Source organism: Syngnathus leptorhynchus, chromosome 16 (assembly GCF_054491065.1).
Source record: "Syngnathus leptorhynchus isolate UIUO chromosome 16, UIUO_Slep, whole genome shotgun sequence".
Lineage (NCBI taxonomy): Eukaryota > Metazoa > Chordata > Actinopteri > Syngnathiformes > Syngnathidae > Syngnathus > Syngnathus leptorhynchus.
This window is the reverse complement of record NC_141210.1, coordinates 2,876,374-2,894,849: the sequence shown is the minus strand read 5'-3', so window position 1 is coordinate 2,894,849 and position 18,476 is coordinate 2,876,374. Positions and strand designations below refer to the sequence as shown.

General features: G+C 49.3%; 4 protein-coding genes across 5 annotated transcripts; 3 read left to right on the top strand and 1 right to left on the bottom strand.

Annotated features, from left to right (window-relative positions):
- The first annotated feature begins 27 nt into the window (after positions 1-27).
- srrm2 (serine/arginine repetitive matrix 2) lies at positions 28-6,621 on the top strand. Its single transcript, XM_085933224.1, has 13 exons — positions 28-530; positions 1,111-1,365; positions 1,468-1,566; positions 1,648-1,878; positions 2,017-2,100; positions 2,214-2,276; positions 2,346-2,375; positions 2,533-2,649; positions 2,730-2,859; positions 2,948-4,509; positions 4,637-5,545; positions 5,631-5,699; positions 5,879-6,621. Exons 2-13 carry the CDS (start codon positions 1,118-1,120, stop codon positions 6,003-6,005), a joined length of 3,669 nt encoding a protein of 1,222 aa, XP_085789350.1. The 5' UTR covers positions 28-530; positions 1,111-1,117; the 3' UTR covers positions 6,006-6,621.
- Positions 6,622-6,653: 32 nt separating this feature from the next.
- On the top strand, positions 6,654-10,568 carry LOC147044067 (ras-related protein Rab-35). Its single transcript, XM_085933242.1, has 7 exons — positions 6,654-6,835; positions 8,222-8,575; positions 8,653-8,703; positions 8,814-8,937; positions 9,027-9,151; positions 9,272-9,396; positions 9,480-10,568. The coding sequence occupies exons 2-7, from the start codon at positions 8,521-8,523 to the stop codon at positions 9,627-9,629; spliced, it is 630 nt and encodes a 209-aa protein (XP_085789368.1). The 5' UTR covers positions 6,654-6,835; positions 8,222-8,520; the 3' UTR covers positions 9,630-10,568.
- anapc2 (anaphase promoting complex subunit 2) lies at positions 9,651-15,006 on the bottom strand. The gene is made up of 14 exons (XM_085933227.1): positions 14,713-15,006; positions 14,187-14,436; positions 13,644-13,962; positions 13,394-13,526; positions 13,060-13,243; positions 12,861-12,980; positions 12,671-12,788; positions 12,429-12,610; positions 12,195-12,336; positions 12,052-12,127; positions 11,747-11,971; positions 11,477-11,609; positions 11,150-11,397; positions 9,651-11,032 (listed from the first exon to the last, which is right to left on the bottom strand). Exons 1-14 carry the CDS (start codon positions 14,803-14,805, stop codon positions 10,823-10,825), a joined length of 2,433 nt encoding a protein of 810 aa, XP_085789353.1. The 5' UTR covers positions 14,806-15,006; the 3' UTR covers positions 9,651-10,822.
- Positions 15,007-15,418: 412 nt separating this feature from the next.
- rnf25 (ring finger protein 25) lies at positions 15,419-18,470 on the top strand. 2 transcript variants are annotated; one of them, XM_085933237.1, is made up of 10 exons: positions 15,419-15,511; positions 15,932-16,003; positions 16,063-16,159; positions 16,244-16,311; positions 16,422-16,491; positions 16,570-16,641; positions 16,730-16,870; positions 17,092-17,181; positions 17,251-17,388; positions 17,501-18,470. In XM_085933237.1, the coding sequence occupies exons 1-10, from the start codon at positions 15,492-15,494 to the stop codon at positions 18,053-18,055; spliced, it is 1,323 nt and encodes a 440-aa protein (XP_085789363.1). In that variant the 5' UTR covers positions 15,419-15,491; the 3' UTR covers positions 18,056-18,470. The 2 variants fall into 2 exon arrangements, with proteins under 2 accessions (XP_085789363.1, XP_085789362.1); XM_085933236.1 differs by having other exon boundaries at positions 16,422-16,641.
- Positions 18,471-18,476: the final 6 nt, after the last annotated feature.

The window sequence follows — 18,476 nt, the reverse complement described above, 5'->3', positions numbered from 1 at the left end:
TTCACTTGAGATCATGTTCGGGAAGGAGGAGGAAAAGCTAGTTTTGGAAAAATAAATTCTACTCTCCCTAGTTTTTGCCAAAATTGGATTAGTTCTCTTTTCCTTGATTTTGAGAAAACGCAATACTAGGCTACTCATTGTGTTAAAGCATGGCTTATAAAAATTAGAATTCACCCAATTAAATAAATTCAAACGTTAAATGAAAATGGAAAATTGTAGGTTTTTTTTGCGATCATTGTGTAGCTTGGTAGAATCCCAGTGAGAAATAATTAATATTCTGTGAGACCTATACGTGCGTCTCACCTTATCCAGCGCGTTTTTGTGACGTTGATGTCACGTGGTTTTTGCTTCGTCCCCCTTTCGTTTGCGCTTGTTCTTGCTAACGGAGCTAACAAAGCTTACTCGGTCTTTTTCTTTTGTCAGACTTTTCTAGACACGCGTCGATTACACAAACTGCAAATAAAGATCAGGCGAAGAGTATTTACAATTCCCGGCGGCGAATTTTCTCTCCGGGAGCGGAGAAGAGTGTGGTACGTAACAGCCGCCTTAGCTCACCTGCTAGCTTGCCGTCTATCCGCTAAATCAAATGCTTGTTAGCTAGGCCTGAGCTATTGTTGGGGCCCGTGGTGATGTTCTCCAAACGATACATTTACTTTCCGTTTCAATTATTTGTTACGAGTAGTGGATAATCACGTATTCATCCTTTTCTTCCAAAAGTTTGTTTTCAAAAATCGGCATGTTCGAATGCCTTTTTTGCGCACGTGCTTAAATGGCATTCTTAAACTTTATTGAGCAAATAATTAATCGTTAACATAAGATGCTACACTAAGAGTCACAATGCTCCCTGTAGCAAATTTGATCCTAAATTTTGGACGCGTGAGTCAAACAAGAAACTTGTTATCCTACACGAATAATTTAACAACACTTTCTTCTTGTCTCGAACATGTAAAACCATGTTTTCTAACATGAAACGCGCCAATCAGACTCCGAAGGGTTTTCATTGTCACCTGAATAGAGGTGCAACATTTTCTCCATTACTCAAATTCTCCTCGAGAATCAAATGAATGCAGGTTGACTAAATAAACACTGCAAAATGTTTTGCCTCCTCAGAGCTGCCATGTACAATGGCATTGGCCTGACCACTCCCAGGGGCAGCGGAACCAATGGCTACGTTCAGCGCAACCTGTCCACGCTACGGTCCAAGCGGCCCCGTGATGATCGCGGCGGTGAGCGCGACGAAAAGGACCGCGAGCGGCTGGACCTTCAACTCAACCGGCAGCCCAACGCTGACATTCTGGAGCACCAGAGGAAGCGGCAGCTGGAGGTGGAGTGCGCCAAGTTTCAGGACATGATGGAGGAGCAGGGGTAAGGTGGCAAAATGACTGTTGATCAAAATGATGACGTATGATGATGTCATTTGTTTGGGAGCCTGATGGTAAAAATGCTGTTGTCCGCTTGCCGCCTCAGATATTCGGCAGAGGAGATCGAGGAGAAGGTGAACAGCTTCCGAATGATGCTGCAGGAAAAGAATCAGCCGCAGCCTCCCGCCGCTGATGACAAAACCAGGTAAGCCAACAACTACTAAGAGATAAATATTAAAATGATCATTATGTCATGGCTCATTGGGGGTGTTTTTGGTATGCTCAGCGTGACCGAAACGCACGCCCTGGCGGCGGCCAACCAGCAGAAGAACGACCGGCTCCGAGCCGCCTTTGGCATCTCCAGTGACTACGTGGACGGCTCATCCTTCCACGCCGACCGCAAGGAGAAGGAGAAGGAGAAGCGCGAGCAGGAGCGCCTGGAAAAGGAAAAGCAGCAGCAGCAGCTGCAACAACAACAACAACAACAACAACAGCAGCAGCAGCAGCAGAAATATACGTAAGTACAAAGTTTTCTATTCTTTCAGCAGTAGCAGGAGGATCACTTTTGTTTCTGCTGCTGGCAGTCCAACATTGCAACAAGCTGCCAGATGAACAATCACATTTTGAGTAACATGCTCCGTGTGCTCTTCGGCAGGTTGGTCGAGGACTCGGACGAGTCGGATTCCCCACCCAAGAAACGCAGTCGCAAGAAGAAAAAGAAAACCAAAAAGAGAGCCGGGTGAGACACAGTCAAATAGAAGAACCTCCTTTTACACATCGACAAATCGTCATGTGTGTGAGAAAAAACTAAAAGTTATAATATGTTGCCGTTGTTGCCGTCAAACCTTGCAGCTCACAGAGTCCCTCGCCGCCTCCTCGCCGGGAGAAAAAATCCAAGAAGAAGAAGAAGAAACGGTATTTTACTTTGATTCAATGTGTCCAACTTTCCCACGCTCAACTGTTGCCTTCTCATTTCTTTTTCAGCGAGTCCTCAGCGTCAGAGGAGGATGACAGGTAGGACTTTGTTTTTCTTGACTGGTACAAGTACTCGAACTCTGAAGTACTCAAGTTATAGTTGATATTGGTCTAAAAGTAACTCCAAATAAAATACTTGCTACAACTGTTAACTGATGTGGATTTTGAAAGAAAATGTGATTCTTTCTCTCCTCAGTTCCTCAGACGAGAAGCAGAAGAAGGCTTCAAAGAAGAAAAAGAAGCAAGTGAGTAAAAGTCCCACAAAGACCAAGGCAGCGCCGCAGCGGAGCGTCTCGTCCACATCGTCCCGCAGGTGTGACACTTCACCGTGAATAGGTTTCATTTTGATTTCATTTGAATGACGTCACCAAATGTCTTGTGAAACGTCAACAGTCGCTCGCCCGTGCCATTGCGATCACGACAGAGCAAGACACAACAGGTGGACAACGGCCGCATGCCAAGATCTGCGGACCGGAGACGAGGCGGGGACAACCAGAGTCCGCGACGTGGAGGAGGTGACGAGGTGAGGCATAAATCCATCACCCCCTGCATGAATCAAGTCTCGGTGCAGGTCCGCTCACCTCCTGTTCTGTCTGTCTGTCTTCCACTAGAGAGAGAAAGAGAGGGGAGTGGCTTCCCTTTCCAGGAGGAGGAGGGACTCTACTTCCCCCGACAGAAAAAAAGAGACTGAAAGGAGCAAAGAGCGGCAGGGCGAAAGGCGACGTTCCCGAAGTAAAGAGCCAGACAAAAGAAAGAGGAATAGTGAAAAGGGCGCCCAGAGGAGCTCCAGGAGCAAAGAGAGGGACAAACAGAGAGGGAGACCAACAAGTCCACAAAGTGGCAAAGACAAAGGTCGAGGAAGGCGTTCAACCAGCAGAGAAAAGGCAGAAAAAGCAAAACCGTGTCCTCCTCAGAGGACAAGACATGACTCTTCTTCTCCTTCACCTGCCAAAGTGGAGGCCAGGACTGGTCGCAGTAGAAGAGAGGAAGGGAAGAATGCCGGGAAGCGGGACACCAGCACCCGACACGAATCCTCTTCTCCTTCACCACCCAGAGCAGACGCCAACATTGGTCGCAACAGAAGAGAGGAGGAGAGAAACGCCAGCAAGCGGGACACCAGGGCCCGACATGACTCCTCTTCTCCTTCACCGCCCAGAGCAGACCCCAAGACTGGTCGCAGCAGAAGAGCGGAACGAGAGGAAGAGAAGAACGCCGGGAAGCGGGACACCAGGACCCGAAACAAATCATCTTCTCCTTCACCGCCCAAAGTGGAGGCCAGGACTGGTCGCAGTAGAAGAGAGGATGAGAGAAACGCCGGGAAGCGGGACATGAGGACCAGATACGGGTCGTTTTCTCCGTCACCTCCCAGAGCGGACGCCAAGACTGGTCGCAGCAGAGATGCGCAACGAGAGGAGGAGAAGAACGCAGGGAAGCGCGACACGAGGACCAGACGCCACTCGTCGTCCCCGTCTCCTGAGATCAGGAACAGAGGAGACTCACTGCAGACGTATAAGAGCAGAGAGGCCGCAAAAAGAGCAGACACCTCTTCTCGCCCTCCACCTCGTCGTTCTCGTTCGCCGCCCTTCAATGGACGCCAGGACCAAAGTCGAGGCGATGAAGGGAGGAAGTCTGACCAGGCACTGGGAAGTCGGCGCAAACCTGACACCAAGACCAGAAGTCCTCCAAAGCAGCAGGTGCAGGAACAAAAACAGAACGGCAGTGACAGCGACTCATCCTCGTCCTCATCCTCGTCTTCATCGTCATCTTCATCGTCCTCGTCAGAAGATGAAGACCAACCCGAGACAAGCGAAAACAGAAGTTCAGCTTCCATCGGAGCAGGCGTTCGAAGGTTCGTCACCAACGGACGCCCCGAGACCTCACAAGAACCCCGAAGACTCCCCGAGCGGACACAAGACAACATGGAGCGGCCAGCTCACAGAGCCCCCGCCGACCCCCCTCCAGGGAAAAACCATCTGGACCGCCATAGTCCACGGGAAAAGCCCAGCAGGAGGTCTCGCTCTCCCGCGACCCACCGTGCCACTCCGCCCAAGCAGTACCAGGACCACACCAGGAGAAGTAGTCCTCCTCCGGCCCACCTCCGGGAGCGAGGATGGGAACGGACTGTCAGACGTAGCAGGACCAGGAGCCCCAGGAGGCGCAGCCCTCTGATCAGGTAAGAAGTTCAAACACAAGTTGCAATCCCTTGAGTGAATAATTCAGAATGCAGGCACTGCAAAAGTTGACCTCATTGTGGAGTTAGAAAATAGCAGTCGTGAGTAAACATTTGTTTCTTCCCGCAGGGTGCGCTGCCCACCTTCGCCGCCCCCCAGGAGACGCGATAGTCGCTCACCAATTAGGAGGCGTTACAGCCGCTCGCCCTCGCCAGTGCGCCGGAGGCCGCCCACTCCCTCCCCAACGCCACTGCTTAGGAGGCGCACCAGTCGCTCGCCGGTGAGGAGGCGCACCAGTCGCTCGCCGGTGAGGAGGCGCAGCAGTCGCTCACCGGTGAGGAGGCGCAGCAGTCGCTCGCCGGTGAGGAGGCGCACCAGTTACTCGCCGGTGAGAAGACTAACTAGTCGCTCGCCAAGGGGAAAGCGCAACAGTCGCACACCATCGCCATCTTCCAGGAGGCCTTCCAGCCCCTCTCCGTTGCCCCCAAAAGAAAGGAGGCCAATCAGTCCCTCGCCAAAGGGAGCCGCTCACGCTGCGTCCTCAGAAGGCATCCGGGCGCAAGCTAGCCAAGTGGACAAGCGTCCGGGCAGGCCGGAGCAGCGGGCGCCACCTGAGAGAATCGTCCAGCAGCCCAAACCGTCCTCGTCTTCGTCGTCTTCCTCCGACTCCTCGTCCTCATCCTCGTCATCATCGCCTTCTCCGCCGCCGGCAAACAGGAAAGAGGCCAATCCTCCAGAGCGGGGGAAGAAAAATCAGCAGGAAGATGAGAGACCAGAGCGCAGGATGCTGAAAAGCGGTTCAGACGCCTCGGCAGGTCGCGTGGATGCGTCGCGAGGCTCCGACGACCAATCGGAGCGCAAGAAGTCAACCCCGGCCCGGCGGGAAATGGTCACCGAGCGCGGCGTCAATGGAAAAGAATCTGACAAGAAAGCAAGCCAGAGCAGCAGCTCTTCATCTTCATCTTCCTCCTCCTCTTCATCCTCCTCATCATCCTCCTCTTCAGACAGCTCAGACTCAGAGGAGCAACCAGGAAAAGGGTATGCCACAAACAGGAAGTGTGTGATCACTTGATCTGAGTTCTGGATTGATATCTCCTCTTCTTTTTTCTGTCCTTTAAAACAGGAAAGCTAAAGCTCGGCATTCCCAATCCTCCTCCTCCTCAGACACCGAAAAAGACAAGAAGGACAAAAGGTGAGAAGTTAGCCCGTTGAAATCCGCAATACGTTAAAAGATCGTCAAGTTTAAAATATCTCTCGAGGTCAAATCATCAGGAAGTTAAAGTCATAAAGTTAAAATCATTAGGAAGGGAACTTAATGATGTTGAAATTGCTTTTCTTAATTTTTTTTTTAAAATTTCTTTTGGTCGACAGCGGCGGTCCACCTGGTAGGCTTCCGGCCGACTCACTGCGGGATTCTCGCTCTCTGAGTTATTCTCCTCCCCGACACATGCGGAAAGCGCCCACTTCAGGACGCGGGTCGGGAGGTCGGCCCCGCTGACTCGCCCTGTGAACTTTGACCTTCAACAAACAAGCTCCTCCTCCTCCTGACAGCAGGAAGTGAAGCAAGCAGCACAGGAAGCAAAGACACGCCTGCTGCACACTTCTCCTTTCCGTGACAGCCCACTACCGTGTGGGCTTGTCATATGGTCGTCATGTGACTTCTAGTCGTGTCTTGGTTTGACTTCCTGTGTCCGCACCATGTGACTTTTCTTTTGTTATGGATCCAAAAGGTGATGATAATAAAGTTAATTGTTAATTTCTTGAGTTCCTAATGTTACTCTGATGGACATGATGAGCTGATCAGTTCAAGGGGAAAAGCAAAGTGTCAAAAATCTTTCCTTTCAAATAAAATGGAAACAGTTAATCATTGAGGTATACTTGACAGTTAAAAGAAAATGCTTTCATTTCCTCAAAGTACATCTCACAAATTTACAAATGAAGTTGTTACTTTTTTGGGGGTGCAAGTGTAAAGCCCCATCAATAACAATTGTGCTTGTATGTAAATACACAGTAAATAAAACCTTTCTGGTTCTCGTATTGCAGCTCTTATCTTAGTGTTATGGGCTAAGCAGTAAAGGTTACTCCTTTTAATAAAATGTTTTTCCCCCCCCCAACTCCTGAGTTTGCTGTTGTCTTTAGTTCTGGCCCTGTTTTCTCCCAGGCGCCATGAAGGCATCGTGAGATGCTGCGAGAGCGGCTGGAAGCTCATCAGGTGTGGTCGATGGTCGCATGTTGCGAATCTTCTCGTCTCTTTTCGTTTATTGAAGACACCGACGAGCTCAACAAACTTGAAACAAGTCAGCAACGAGCTTCCGACGCTCAACTAAAGTGAGTTTGACGTATGCGGACGTGTTAACGTGTGTATGCCGACAAGTTTTCGTATCCGCGTTAGGCCTGCGGACATCAAACGGACTTTATTTGTACAGTCCACATCTAAACTGTTATTTTTGTACCTACTCTACCATGTAAACACTCCTAACTTAATGCCACGTTCGTGTTGTTCACTCGTGATTTTGCTCAACGGAGTGTTTCCAGTTTTTTTGACGTCTTTAAGCGTTCATGACTCAGTGAGATTGCAGCAAACGCGGGAGCGAAACTCTCGTGACATGTTCAATTGTGACCCACAATGAGCGAAAATGTACAAAGCGTGCGCCGAATGGAAAAATCTCCTCGAAAGACTTCACTCGGCGTCCAAACGAGCAATCACGAGATAATTCATTTCATTGTTGGCATAATTTTTTGACAAAAAGGAATCAAGTTCGGCTCCGAGCCGGAAGGTGTGTTGAGTCGTGACGTCACCCCAACGTTTTCGTTTTTGTTCATCGTGCTCATTGCTCATTTTTGTGTGCTTGCAGGCTTTCTCACTTTAGCATCATTAAAGGGGGCCTTCTCAAATTGAAATTTTATTGTTGTGCTTAGTTTAAAACGTCAACTATTCAATTTTGATATGATCAGTTTGAGCACGTGACCGGTAGTAAGCGATGTTGCATTATGTTACCCTTGAAAGTAGGAACGTTCAGTTGTCTCATCGTAGTGCATTTTTTCCATCAAACATTATAAATATTGAAGGCATAATCTACCGCTTAACTTTGTTTCAGTGGATGTCTAAAAATGTGTGGACACAACATGTTGACGCATTAAGACGTGAGAGGCATGTAAAGTTTCTGATTGTCACTTTTTTCCTTTAGTGAAATTAGCGTAAGAGTAAAATATGTCTTTTGTAGGCTACGCTTCGTATTCTTTACACATTGCGTTAAAAATACTTTCCCCCCCCCTCCTATCGCACAGTGGACGCATTGTTTGCTTGAGCAATGCGAGTGTCTGTGACTATACATAATCGATTGGTGTCGTTTACTTGTTGCTAAATATAAAGTCCTCTTCTACCTATATATAAACTGTATGCCATTCTTGGAAAGCGGGGGGGGGGGCTTTAGGGGGACACCCCAGCTCCTTTTCCGAATGGAAAGTGCACATTTCTGACTTTGGCTGCAACTTGAGCAGTAGCAAGTTCCGTTTTTTTTTCTTTTGACTCTTAAACGTCCAGACATTCAATCTCTTGTACTCATTTACATACTGTGATTTTATTGCATTTATGAATATATTAGTTGATTATGTAGGGGATGCTCTGGTAAAGACAAATTGAAAAATGAAGATAAATGTTCTCCGTTGTATGTGGAAATGGAACCAATTCTTCATCCTCTTTGTTTTGTAAAGTTGGAAACAGCGATTGAAAGCGACGCCTCAACTTTCCTGATGCTCTTGAAGGCTTCAATGATGGAACCTCTGAGGAGCAGCAACATCTCCTAGTTGTCCCGCCGTATTTATGTTGACCGGTTCCGTGCTCGTTCCTCGTCGGCAGTTAGCAGCTGAAAAGTTTGGACTCGGATCGCCAAAGTAAAACTGAAAGCCAGCGTGATGCCGGCGGAGGAACCCAAAGGTCAGTGCTGATCGTAGTGCGAGTGCGGCGACGGCGGTGACGATTGTGGACGACGTTGGACAGCGAGGAGTCGGGAATGGCGGGAAAGGACTACAATCACCTTTTCAAGCTGCTCATCATTGGCGACTCCAGTGCGTCTCGTTTCATCTCATCTCGTCATTTGTCACTCCCCTCGCTTGACCTTTCTCGCCATGTTTTCTTCTCGCAGATGTCGGCAAAAGCAGCCTGCTGCTTCGCTTTGCAGACAATTCCTTCTCTGGTGAGTTTGAAGTCCTCGTTCCTTTTCTACTTGAGAACCTGGACCGCTTACTTTCTCGCAGCAGTGTGTTTTGTGAAACAAATGTCTTTAAATAAGTGGTTGTGCTGCAGGAAGTTACATCACCACCATTGGCGTGGACTTCAAGATCAGGACGGTGGACGTGGAAGGGGAGCGCGTCAAACTGCAAATTTGGGACACGGCCGGGCAGGAGAGATTCAGGACCATCACCTCCACGTAAGCGCATCAAACGTCACATACACATATTCACGCACACGCACGGACGGCCTTTACAAATATTTGCATGTGTGCGTGCATGCGTGCAGGTATTACCGGAACACGCACGGCGTCATCATCGTATACGACGTGACCAATCCCGAGTCGTTTGTTAATGTCAAGCGCTGGCTCAACGAGATTTCTCAAAACTGCGACAGCGTCTGCAAGGTTCTCGGTCAGTCGGATCCGTCGCTTCCACTACAACAACACTACCACTGGCTTTGCAACCTACACAGATGAATTGAGAACCCCCCCCCCCCCCCCCGATATACATCAATACTTTATTTCACCTTAGTGGGGAACAAGAACGACGATCCGTCCAGGAAGCAGGTGGACAGCCAAGACGCGATGCGCTTCGGCGAGTCGGTCGGGGTGCCCGTGTTCGAGACCAGTGCCAAAGAAAACATCAACGTGGAAGAGGTCTGTTGCGTACGCAAGCGTATCGATGCCACTCCAATTGAGGGGGGAACTGTTTTGTGTCTTAAACCTACTGTGCTCTGCAGATGTTTATGGCCTTCACTCACATGGTCCTGCGGGCCAAGAAGCAAAGTCAGAACCGGGCCGAGCGGGAACGTGAGCGGGAGAGGGACACGGTCAACATCAATGCGCATCGGGAGCGGGACCGCCGGAAGAGAGCCAAGAAATGCTGCTGAGTGGAAAAGCACATATTTTTTTTTTTGCTCATCATCTCCCGTCCGCACTGACAACTTTATTGGCAACTACTGTACACTCAGCACACGTAAATACTACCATTAATACATAGTAGTGCTGGGACCACACTCACAAAATATACTACTACTGCACAATATTTTTTTTTTTTTTAGATTAAAATCAAATTGCTACAAAAGTCAAGGCATCTTTTCAAGACTAAAGTCGTAACATTGCCCAAAAGCCTTTTTTTGTGTGTGACGTACACTCATATAGTCATCCATCTTTTTGAATGTGATACCTAGAAAAGCCTGAAAATAGCGGGTCGGCGCTTGTGTGGCTTTTCTTTGAGTGCTCACACGAGAAGGCCAAAGTCCGGATTCAAACGCTTAACTTCAAAACTGTGAACCGTTTATGAGCTTACCGCTTCTCCACCAATTTAATTGTACAATATTGAAAATTCACAATTCTGGAAAAAAAATACCTCTACATATTTGTCAATATTTTTACATCAAGTATTATGTAAATTTAATATTTAAAATTCTAAAACATTTTAATGTCTTGTTGAAAAGGTAACTTTTTTTCTGCCCAATTTCGCTTCCTTCTTTAAGTGTGAGGTCTCCTGTCAGTGTGGCCCTAGTACCCCCTTTTCTTTTTTTTTTTTTCTTCAACTTGAACCAAAGCGTCTGTCCATCTTCTTGACAATTGAAATCCACGTAGGATCGAATCATCCTGAGGATGGCACTGACATCTTTGTCTTGACATACCCGTAAAAGACGAAAGGGGTCAGTGGCAGAACAAACGTTTTATTTGCACTTACTGTGTGCCATAATCTGTGCACACACTTAACACAAACGTGACCAGTGACCTAACTGTGTGTTGTTTTTTTTAAACTTAACTCTAGTGCCTCGCAACTGTACAAATAAAGTCTTGAATCCAAAATGGTTTGGCCAAACTGATGAAGTTAACCTCATGTGTGTACCTAATGATTTGACCATCCTTCCTTGAGTGGCAAATGGCAAAGCAGTGGTGTGATGCTGCATACTAGTGGTATGAATCGGAAGTGCACTTGCCTCACAAATTTCCCCTCATCTCAAAACCATAAAAAAATGTCTATTTGGAGAAAAATGAGCAGAGGCACTCATGGAGTTGCATGAATCCTGATTTCCTCATGAGCAAGGCGGCAGCCCCCTTCGGGTCAGGTGGTCTTGGGCAGCCTGTAGACGCCGGCGGACACGACGAGCTGATGCTCGCGGACCTTGCGTTGCAGGAAGGCCTCCAGCTCGGCGACGTCCATCTCAGTGACGGCGGGTCCCGACACCACAAACATACGAAGCATGGAGTGGATGCGCTCTAGCGTCATGCTGTCCAGGTTAGTCAGCATGGCCTGGATGTACGCCCAGAACAGCTGACGTGACACACACAGAGCCAAGGTTATGTTTGAACTTCTCTGGTCATAAACACACCTGGCTTGTGATGTCATAATGACCAAAACTGCCATCTTTTGTTCCTGTACTAGCGTTACCTGCATCTTCTCCTCTTTCTGCTGCGTCTGCGTGGTGGTGTTGGAGTCGCGCTCGTCGTCGCTGTCGATCATCATGACGGCGCCACGTTCCATTTTGTCCTTGCAGGATGACGCCGTCTCCAGCACCGAGTAACGGCCGGCGCTTTCTTCGCGTAGGACGCCGTGTTGCTGCCACAACGCCAACTTCCTGTGCACCGCCTCCTTGGGGACGCTCAGGGCGGCGCTCAGCTCCTCTAAGGTCCAACTACCTGAAGTGTACAGCCACATACGTCACCACCATGGAGTCATGACTTGGAATTATTTGTACTATTTTGATCAATTTTTTACTTTTGTCCTGGAAGTGCAGGATGATGGCGGCGTGCAGTGGCGACACGGTGACGTTGCTGACCGTTCGGTCTTCCAGCTCCACGTCCAGCGTGACGGAGCCCAAATGAGGCTTCCAGCTAAGAGTCCGCATGGCCTGACGACACAAACGCAAAAAAAAAAAAAAAAAGCTAGAAAACTACTTTAGCGTATTTTATAAATCAAATAACTTCCAGGTTTTGTGACGATATCGATAGTGTTAGCATTAGCGCACGCTAACGACGCATGTGTTACCTTGAGCTTCTCGTATCGTCGTGTGTAGGCTTCGGTGGCACGTTGCACGATGGCGGGCATCTCCATCTTTTCCTCCTTCAGCTGCGGCCAAAACTCAGAAGACAGGATGAGGGCCGAGAGCCATGAGGGTGGCTGAGAATCCTCCCCCTTCTGCCGTGGCTCCTCCCCTTCCTCCTCTTCCTCCTCGCAGATGTTGCTGTTGATGCGGCGAGAGTCGGCCATGTCCTGCGCCCGACACGCGCCGAATGGAGGACGTTCAAATCTGGCCCGGCTCACGTACTTCCACGGTTAGCTCTGCTTCCTACCTTCAGCATGACCTCACAATAGTGCATGTGCGACTCTCCGAAGCGAAGTTTCAGCAGCTCCACATTCCTGATTTCCCTGCAAGCACATGCGTGACGTGGACGTGGGCGCGAGCTCTCGTCGGGGTGGCGCACGAGCAACGTACCTGGCGGTGTTGTAGTTGAGCTGATGCAGCAACCTGTCGGCCAGCACGGTGCGGTACTCATTGATGAAGATGTCCTTGCTGCCGTAGATGCTCACCAGCAGGCTGATGATGTCCGACGAACGCCGTTTGGAGCCCGACTTGTCTGAGGCGCAAAATGCGAGGTCTCGTTCGCAACGGGAACCGAACCCGTGGACCCTCCCCCCCCCAAAGAGGACATTGTTGAGGGCGACTGACCGGCCACGGCGTCGGTAGGGTCCGGAGTCCAGCTCTCGGGGTCGCCGGCCTCCTCGTCGCTGTCCTGCATCTCCAATGTGACGGGGTCACCTCTGGAAAGCTCTGAGGCCAGGTCGGTGCAACCCGTCACCGCATCACCCGTCAGACCGTCCACGATCTGGCGGACCGTGTCCTCGCGCGTCCTGAAAGCCCGATCACTCGTTTACTCGACGTCCACATGTATGCGTGCGTGCTTGACAGACCTGAGATACTTCCTGATGGGCTGACAGGCCACCTGCAAAACCACCATGGAAGGATCCAGTTCTCGTAGGGTCTTGATGGCCGAAATGTAAACGGTGAGGATGTCCGACGTGTGGACGCCTGACGAGATGATGACAGGTTTCATTTTGTACTGTGCCCATCCCAAAAAATTGTAGGAGCGTGGGAGCTCACCAGGATGCAACAAGCGATTCTCAAAAGTGGACCTGAGCGACGTGAGGAGTTGCTGACGCTGGTTGGTTCGTTCCAGACAGAACTTGAGGTCTTCAATTGCCGCTTTGGATTCCGGGAAGTCTGAGTAAGACAATATACATGAGGTTTTTTTTCCAATTCATTTTGACGAGCACGTATGGCATAGCGCTGGCCACCTGACCTCGGATGATGCTGAACAGCTCGTCTATCCTCATGTTGACGTAGATCCTGCAGAAGAACTGATGCATGTGACAACGCCACTGTTTCAGCACCGAGCTCGCCGGCACGGCGGGATCCGGGGGACTGTCGCGGACCTGCTGGTTGGAGAACACCTGACCCAGCCAGCCTACCACCAGCTCCAACCACTGAGGGACCATATGAGCATGTGAACCTTTTTGTTTATAGATCATTTTCTCTACTTTTTGAGTCAGAAACCTTTGGCGTTTGTGCTGAAACACAAGTCTTGTATTTCAGGCTCATTACAATGTTCTGCTTGTTTTGAAAAAAGAGCGCACCTGTTGAAAGTCATCCAAAAAGGATCGCTCGTACTCGCCCCGGCAGTGCTGCTCCAGCCACTGCTCGATAAGGCGGTGCAAGATGGACGTGAGGGCGTCACAGCTGACCCATTCCAGGAGCTCCACCCTGGATCTGAAAATACAGCGAAAGGTTGCGACGAGCCCACCGTCACCTAATCAATCGTTCTGTAAATAAGGCAGGTATTGTCCAGTTAGACAAGACTAACTAACCGGTTATGTTTGCACTCACAAGATGTGGCCGAGCTCCTGCAGATGTTTGAGAGCCTCTTGACACCAACACTCGTCGACGGGGACCTCGCATCCGCTGCATTCGCCGCCCTCGGGAGCACGGCCCTCATTGTCCCCGTGGGCGTGGCCCTTCCGCGCGATGTAGACGGCGAAGGTCCTGCTGTAGAAGCCCAGCACTCTGTCTTGAAGAAGCTGCGAAGGCGGGAAGAGGAGCAAGCCTCTGATGATGGTGAAGGCGCGCTCCTGGAGGCCCCGAGGCCCCGTGCCACACACATCAGCCGGGTCCTCATCTTGCCACGCCCCCAACTGCTCCAGGCCCACTGAAAAAGGAAGATGATATTTATGGTGCAATCAACAGTTATAGAAATACTAAAGGTCAAAGATTTGTTAAACAGTCATTTTGTTCTGCCTGAAACTAAAGGTCAAAGTATTGTAAGACAGTCAAATGTTCTGCCTAAAATGAATATCTTTATTGTTTGAAGTTTATAGAGACCCCAAAAACAACTGATTAGAGAACAGGCACAATGCACGTGGCTCGACTTGCCCAAAAACGGCTGCAGTCGTTCCAGCAACGTCCGGAAAGCGGTGAGGAGAACCCAGACCCGACCCCTCTCGTCCACTTCATTCTCCATCTGCTTGAGTCCGCACCAAAACTCTGGAACAATCGAGGAGGACAGGCGCATCTGCAGTGTCTCCAGCAGCCAACTGGCCAGAAGCCGAGCGGCACCCTGACCGCACAACACCTCCACACTGGCCGACAGGTCGCGATCTTCTGGCCTGCTGCCCTCGGACATCTGCAACACACAAAGCACACGTTAGAGCAATTTGTCAACATTAGGCATGAACAACTGAACACGCAAATCAACTCGTGCAGATTATGGTCAAATCAGCGGGAGGACCTCCAGCCTTCTCTTCTTCGGATGCAGCCAGCAAACATCTTCACAAAGACAAGCCGGGCTGAAGGAAGCGAAAGCGTCTTACGGGTCACCGAAAGGTTCTTGAGTGTGAAGTGAAGATTCACCACAAGGATGCATAGTTGGAAAGTGTTGTTTTTCCGAATGAAGCCTCACCAGAGCAGCTGTGACGGTTTCCCAAGCTTCGGGGACTCCGAGCTGAGCTTCACATCCAAAAGACTCAGCCGATTCCATCGCAATTTCGTCCATTTTTTACACTCGACTGCAATGACACTTCTGCAAATCTGACGTGTCGGTTGAAATATTTCAACTTTAGATCACACTGAGCTATCCTAAGAGGTTGTTTTGATTTTAAGCGTACGCGCCATTGCTCCGTTTCAGGATTATTGTGCTTGTTCCGCTTTTATTTCTTCTTTGTGTCTTTTAATTTGGAGTTTCTGGTGATGAGGACACAATGCTCCCCCCAACAGTCACAAAGACAACATTACAGTTACAATATCGTACAACAATTTCATACTTGTGACAACATTGTGAAAGAACATCTCAGATTCTCACTAAACATTTAGGAAATTGACCATTGTTACTGATTTAAGAAACATATTAAAGCACACTGGAGAATTGTGAAATTTTATGAGGACCTTGGAGAACACTGATGAAACAGAAAACATTTTAGAACCTTGTAGCTACCGTTATAGAACCTTCTTAAAGTAAATCGTAAAAGTGTAGAATGTCGTTTAAGCATAATAAAACGTGCATAACATTCTTAATGTTTATTTAGCCCTTTTGGAAGATTATCTACCCCAAAACTGAATAATACTAGTCCTTGTTGAAGCACGTTGACAACACGCTAGGGGGAGCTCGCTCCACAAACGTCACGTCTGAGGACTGAAACGGCCGTAGAAGAAGAAGACAGCGGCATCCTGAGACAAACAATCATGGCGGCGACGGAGAGCGAGTGAGTTTGGGCACGCATGACTTGTTTGGAGAGAAAGAAAACTTGCAACGCGATGACATTCAGCCGCAGTCGGACGTTCCATCGTTTGCGTGTTTTTCGCTGCAAAAGGAACTGTGGCGATCGCCAGGCGCAAAACCGTTCAGCTAACTCGCTAAAGCTAGCTCATTTGGCAACAGCAAAAACATGACATTTTAACAGCAAATCTTATGTTTATGTTTACTCAAGTTAAAACAAAAAATTTGGGAACTTGTTTAATATTGTTGGATTTGAAAATGTACTCTAACACCGGCGATATCTTTTTTTATGGCAAATTATTCTTGTTGGCGTATGACGATGGCGCTTGCTCTCTTTGTCCTTGCACTGCCCTCATCATCCTTTTCTCCTCCTCCTCCACCTCCTTTTCTTGTCTTTCTTGGTCAGGGTTCTGTGTGAGATTGAGGTGCTGCAGTCCATCTACTTGGATGACCTGCGTGTCACCAGGACACAAGACAGGTGACCAACATTGAGTCAAATGCTCAAAGCATATTCATAGACATCAATGTTTTGTTCAGGCACTGGGAGGTTAGTCTGGTTCTGTACCCGTCCACGGCCGAAGATTCTGGATCGCAGTTTGTCCGACTCTGCTTGAAGATGACCCTCGATGACCAGGTGACCGTCATGATTAGAATTACATATTTTCACTTGCATGGATGATGCAAGCTCACATGGTTTGTACTTTGTGCATGTGTTCAGTATCCGTGCTCATCTCCTGACATCTCCATTCACAACCCGCGAGGACTCTCTGATGACAAGCTCAGCAGGTAATGTCCTCTGACTTAATGTGCTTTAACTTCTGTCTTTTCCACTTCATCAGAAACCTGTTAAAGATTAGAGTCTAATATTAGAAGCTGATGATGATGTTGTGTTCTAGCCTTCAGCAAAGTCTTGAGCTTGAAGCTGAGTCATGCGTGGGCTCACCCATCTTGTACCAGCTGATTGAGGTTGCGGTCGTCACGCTTAAACCTCAAAACAGGAAGTTCAACTATCTCAACCTTTTTCTTTTCCATTTCGTCCTTCAGAAAGCCAAAGAAATCCTGACTGAAAGCAACATTCCCCACGGGAACTGTGTCATCTGCTTGTACGGATTCAAGGTCGCCTACAGCTTCTCTTTTTATCCATGCAATGTGCCAACCTGGAAGACTTCAATGAGGATTACAAACTTGCTGCTTGATTGTCCAGGAGGGAGAGTCGTTCAGCAAGACGCACTGCTATCACTACTTCCACTCTCACTGTCTGGGACGCTACGCTCGCCACTCGGAGGAAGAGATACGGCTTCGCCAGCAGGAGATGGCTGACGATAAGACGGCCATGCAGCATCAGGTTGGACGTCAGCATTAATGACATCAGGCTTCAGCCTGGGGCCATCAAACGCATTTTAGTTTCGTTAAAATTCATTCCTGAAATGTCATCAACTTTTATTTTGGCAGCCACTTTCCAAGATATCAAGAGCCTATTTTTCACAAAATGTAATGAATCATCCTGTTTTTAAATCCATTGCCAAATTTGTCGTGTCATTCCCCCCCCCCCCCCCCCCCCCTCAGGAGTTGATGGTGGTTTGTCCCGTGTGCCGCGAGCCTCTGATCTACAACCTGGACCAGTTGACGGCCAGTGCCGCGCCACAGCTGCCTGAGGTAGGACAAGAAGTGAGCGGCGGTGCTCGAGAGCAAGTGAGGAATAAAAGTGTGTTCATGGTCATCCAGCTGGACGGCGCCGCCATCCGCTCCAAATTCCAGCAGAAGTGGCGAGAACTCGAGAAGATTCTGGACAGACAACGTTGTAGAGGAGGCGTCATCGATCCTGAGGAGGAGTCCAATCGCTTCCTCATACATATCAATGAGGTGATGACCATACGCCAAGTGACACGCCACACTTGCACTCACGTTTGTTTCTCACAACCTTCCTCGAACGTTACTAAACCTTGTAACATAGTAACTCATGGTTTCCCCGCAGGCTCCTCCTCCTCCTTCTGATGGCAGCGGCGCTGTGGACCCTCTGCTACCCACCGCCTCTGAGCTCCCTCCCCCATCAGCACAGCACTTTACTCCACCGCCAACGCATTGCACAGGCACTCACAGGCAGCCTCAGGCACACAAGCGCCACAGCCACGGCAAGGGTCCCAAGAGAGGAAGCGGGCACCGAACGAATCACATGAAAGGAGGCGCCCCCATCTCAGAGCATCTGGACTCGCTCCGTCTGTCATCGGAGCCCGCTGAGGCCCCGCCTGGCGCCATTTGTGAGAATCCGCATGCTCACGTGACTCTTTGCCAAACAGGAAGTCACTTTTCTGACAAACATATGACTGGGGGACGTGCCCAGCGGGCCCGAAGAAAGGGCCCGCAGCACTCTGCCCACGGGGGCCCCTCTCAATACCACCGCTGGGACGCTCGGGCACAGAGGGGAGGGGCGCCTGGGGGTCCTCCTCAACATCATCGCTGGGACGCTCGGGCACAGAGGGGAGGGGCGCCCCGCCAACAGAGGGTGGGGGGGCCAGAGGAAGAGCTCTGACACACACACTTATGGTGTGGTGACACAAAAGGAAATAACTAATTAAAGCTAATTAACTAATTATTCATCACTCAGCTTTTGTGTCTGCCCTGAGACTGGAAGGTTTTGGGTTCAACACCAACTGGCCAGGTCACACTAAAGACTATAAAAATGAGACCCATTGCACCCATTGCACCCCACCTCTGGGATATGCTCCAGCACACCCGCGAAAATGATGACTGACCGAATTCCAAAAACTAATCTTAACTATGTGGAGAGGGCACCTTCTTCTGGGGACACGTAGTACTGCACCCATCGCAATCATTTTTACGGTATGTTGAATGAGCTGGCACTGTACTCAATGTTTTTAACCGCTCTCAAGAAGGTGCATTATTAAAACTGCCAAATAAATAGTTAAAAAACGATGAGGAAAACGATTATA

Bases quoted from the DNA above. Each gene is read 5' to 3' on its own strand.
- srrm2 (XM_085933224.1), top strand. From the start codon at position 1,118: ATGTACAATGGCATTGGCCTGACCACTCCCAGGGGCAGCGGAACCAAT. The intron at 4,510-4,636 runs GTAAGAAGTTCA...TTCTTCCCGCAG, and splicing joins AGGCGCAGCCCTCTGATCAG to GGTGCGCTGCCCACCTTCGC. The intron at 5,546-5,630 runs GTATGCCACAAA...CCTTTAAAACAG, and splicing joins GAGGAGCAACCAGGAAAAGG to GAAAGCTAAAGCTCGGCATT.
- LOC147044067 (XM_085933242.1), top strand. From the start codon at position 8,521: ATGGCGGGAAAGGACTACAATCACCTTTTCAAGCTGCTCATCATTGGC. The intron at 8,704-8,813 runs GTGAGTTTGAAG...GTTGTGCTGCAG, and splicing joins TGCAGACAATTCCTTCTCTG to GAAGTTACATCACCACCATT. The intron at 8,938-9,026 runs GTAAGCGCATCA...GCATGCGTGCAG, and splicing joins TTCAGGACCATCACCTCCAC to GTATTACCGGAACACGCACG.
- anapc2 (XM_085933227.1), bottom strand. From the start codon at position 14,805: ATGGACGAAATTGCGATGGAATCGGCTGAGTCTTTTGGATGTGAAGCT. The intron at 13,244-13,393 runs GTGCGCTCTTTT...ATGGTCCCTCAG, and splicing joins TTTTGGATGACTTTCAACAG to TGGTTGGAGCTGGTGGTAGG. The intron at 11,398-11,476 runs GTAAAAAATTGA...TGTACACTTCAG, and splicing joins CCTGCACTTCCAGGACAAAA to GTAGTTGGACCTTAGAGGAG.
- rnf25 (XM_085933236.1), top strand. From the start codon at position 15,492: ATGGCGGCGACGGAGAGCGA. The intron at 16,160-16,243 runs GTGACCGTCATG...GCATGTGTTCAG, and splicing joins AGATGACCCTCGATGACCAG to TATCCGTGCTCATCTCCTGA. The intron at 17,389-17,500 runs GTGATGACCATA...GTTTCCCCGCAG, and splicing joins TCCTCATACATATCAATGAG to GCTCCTCCTCCTCCTTCTGA.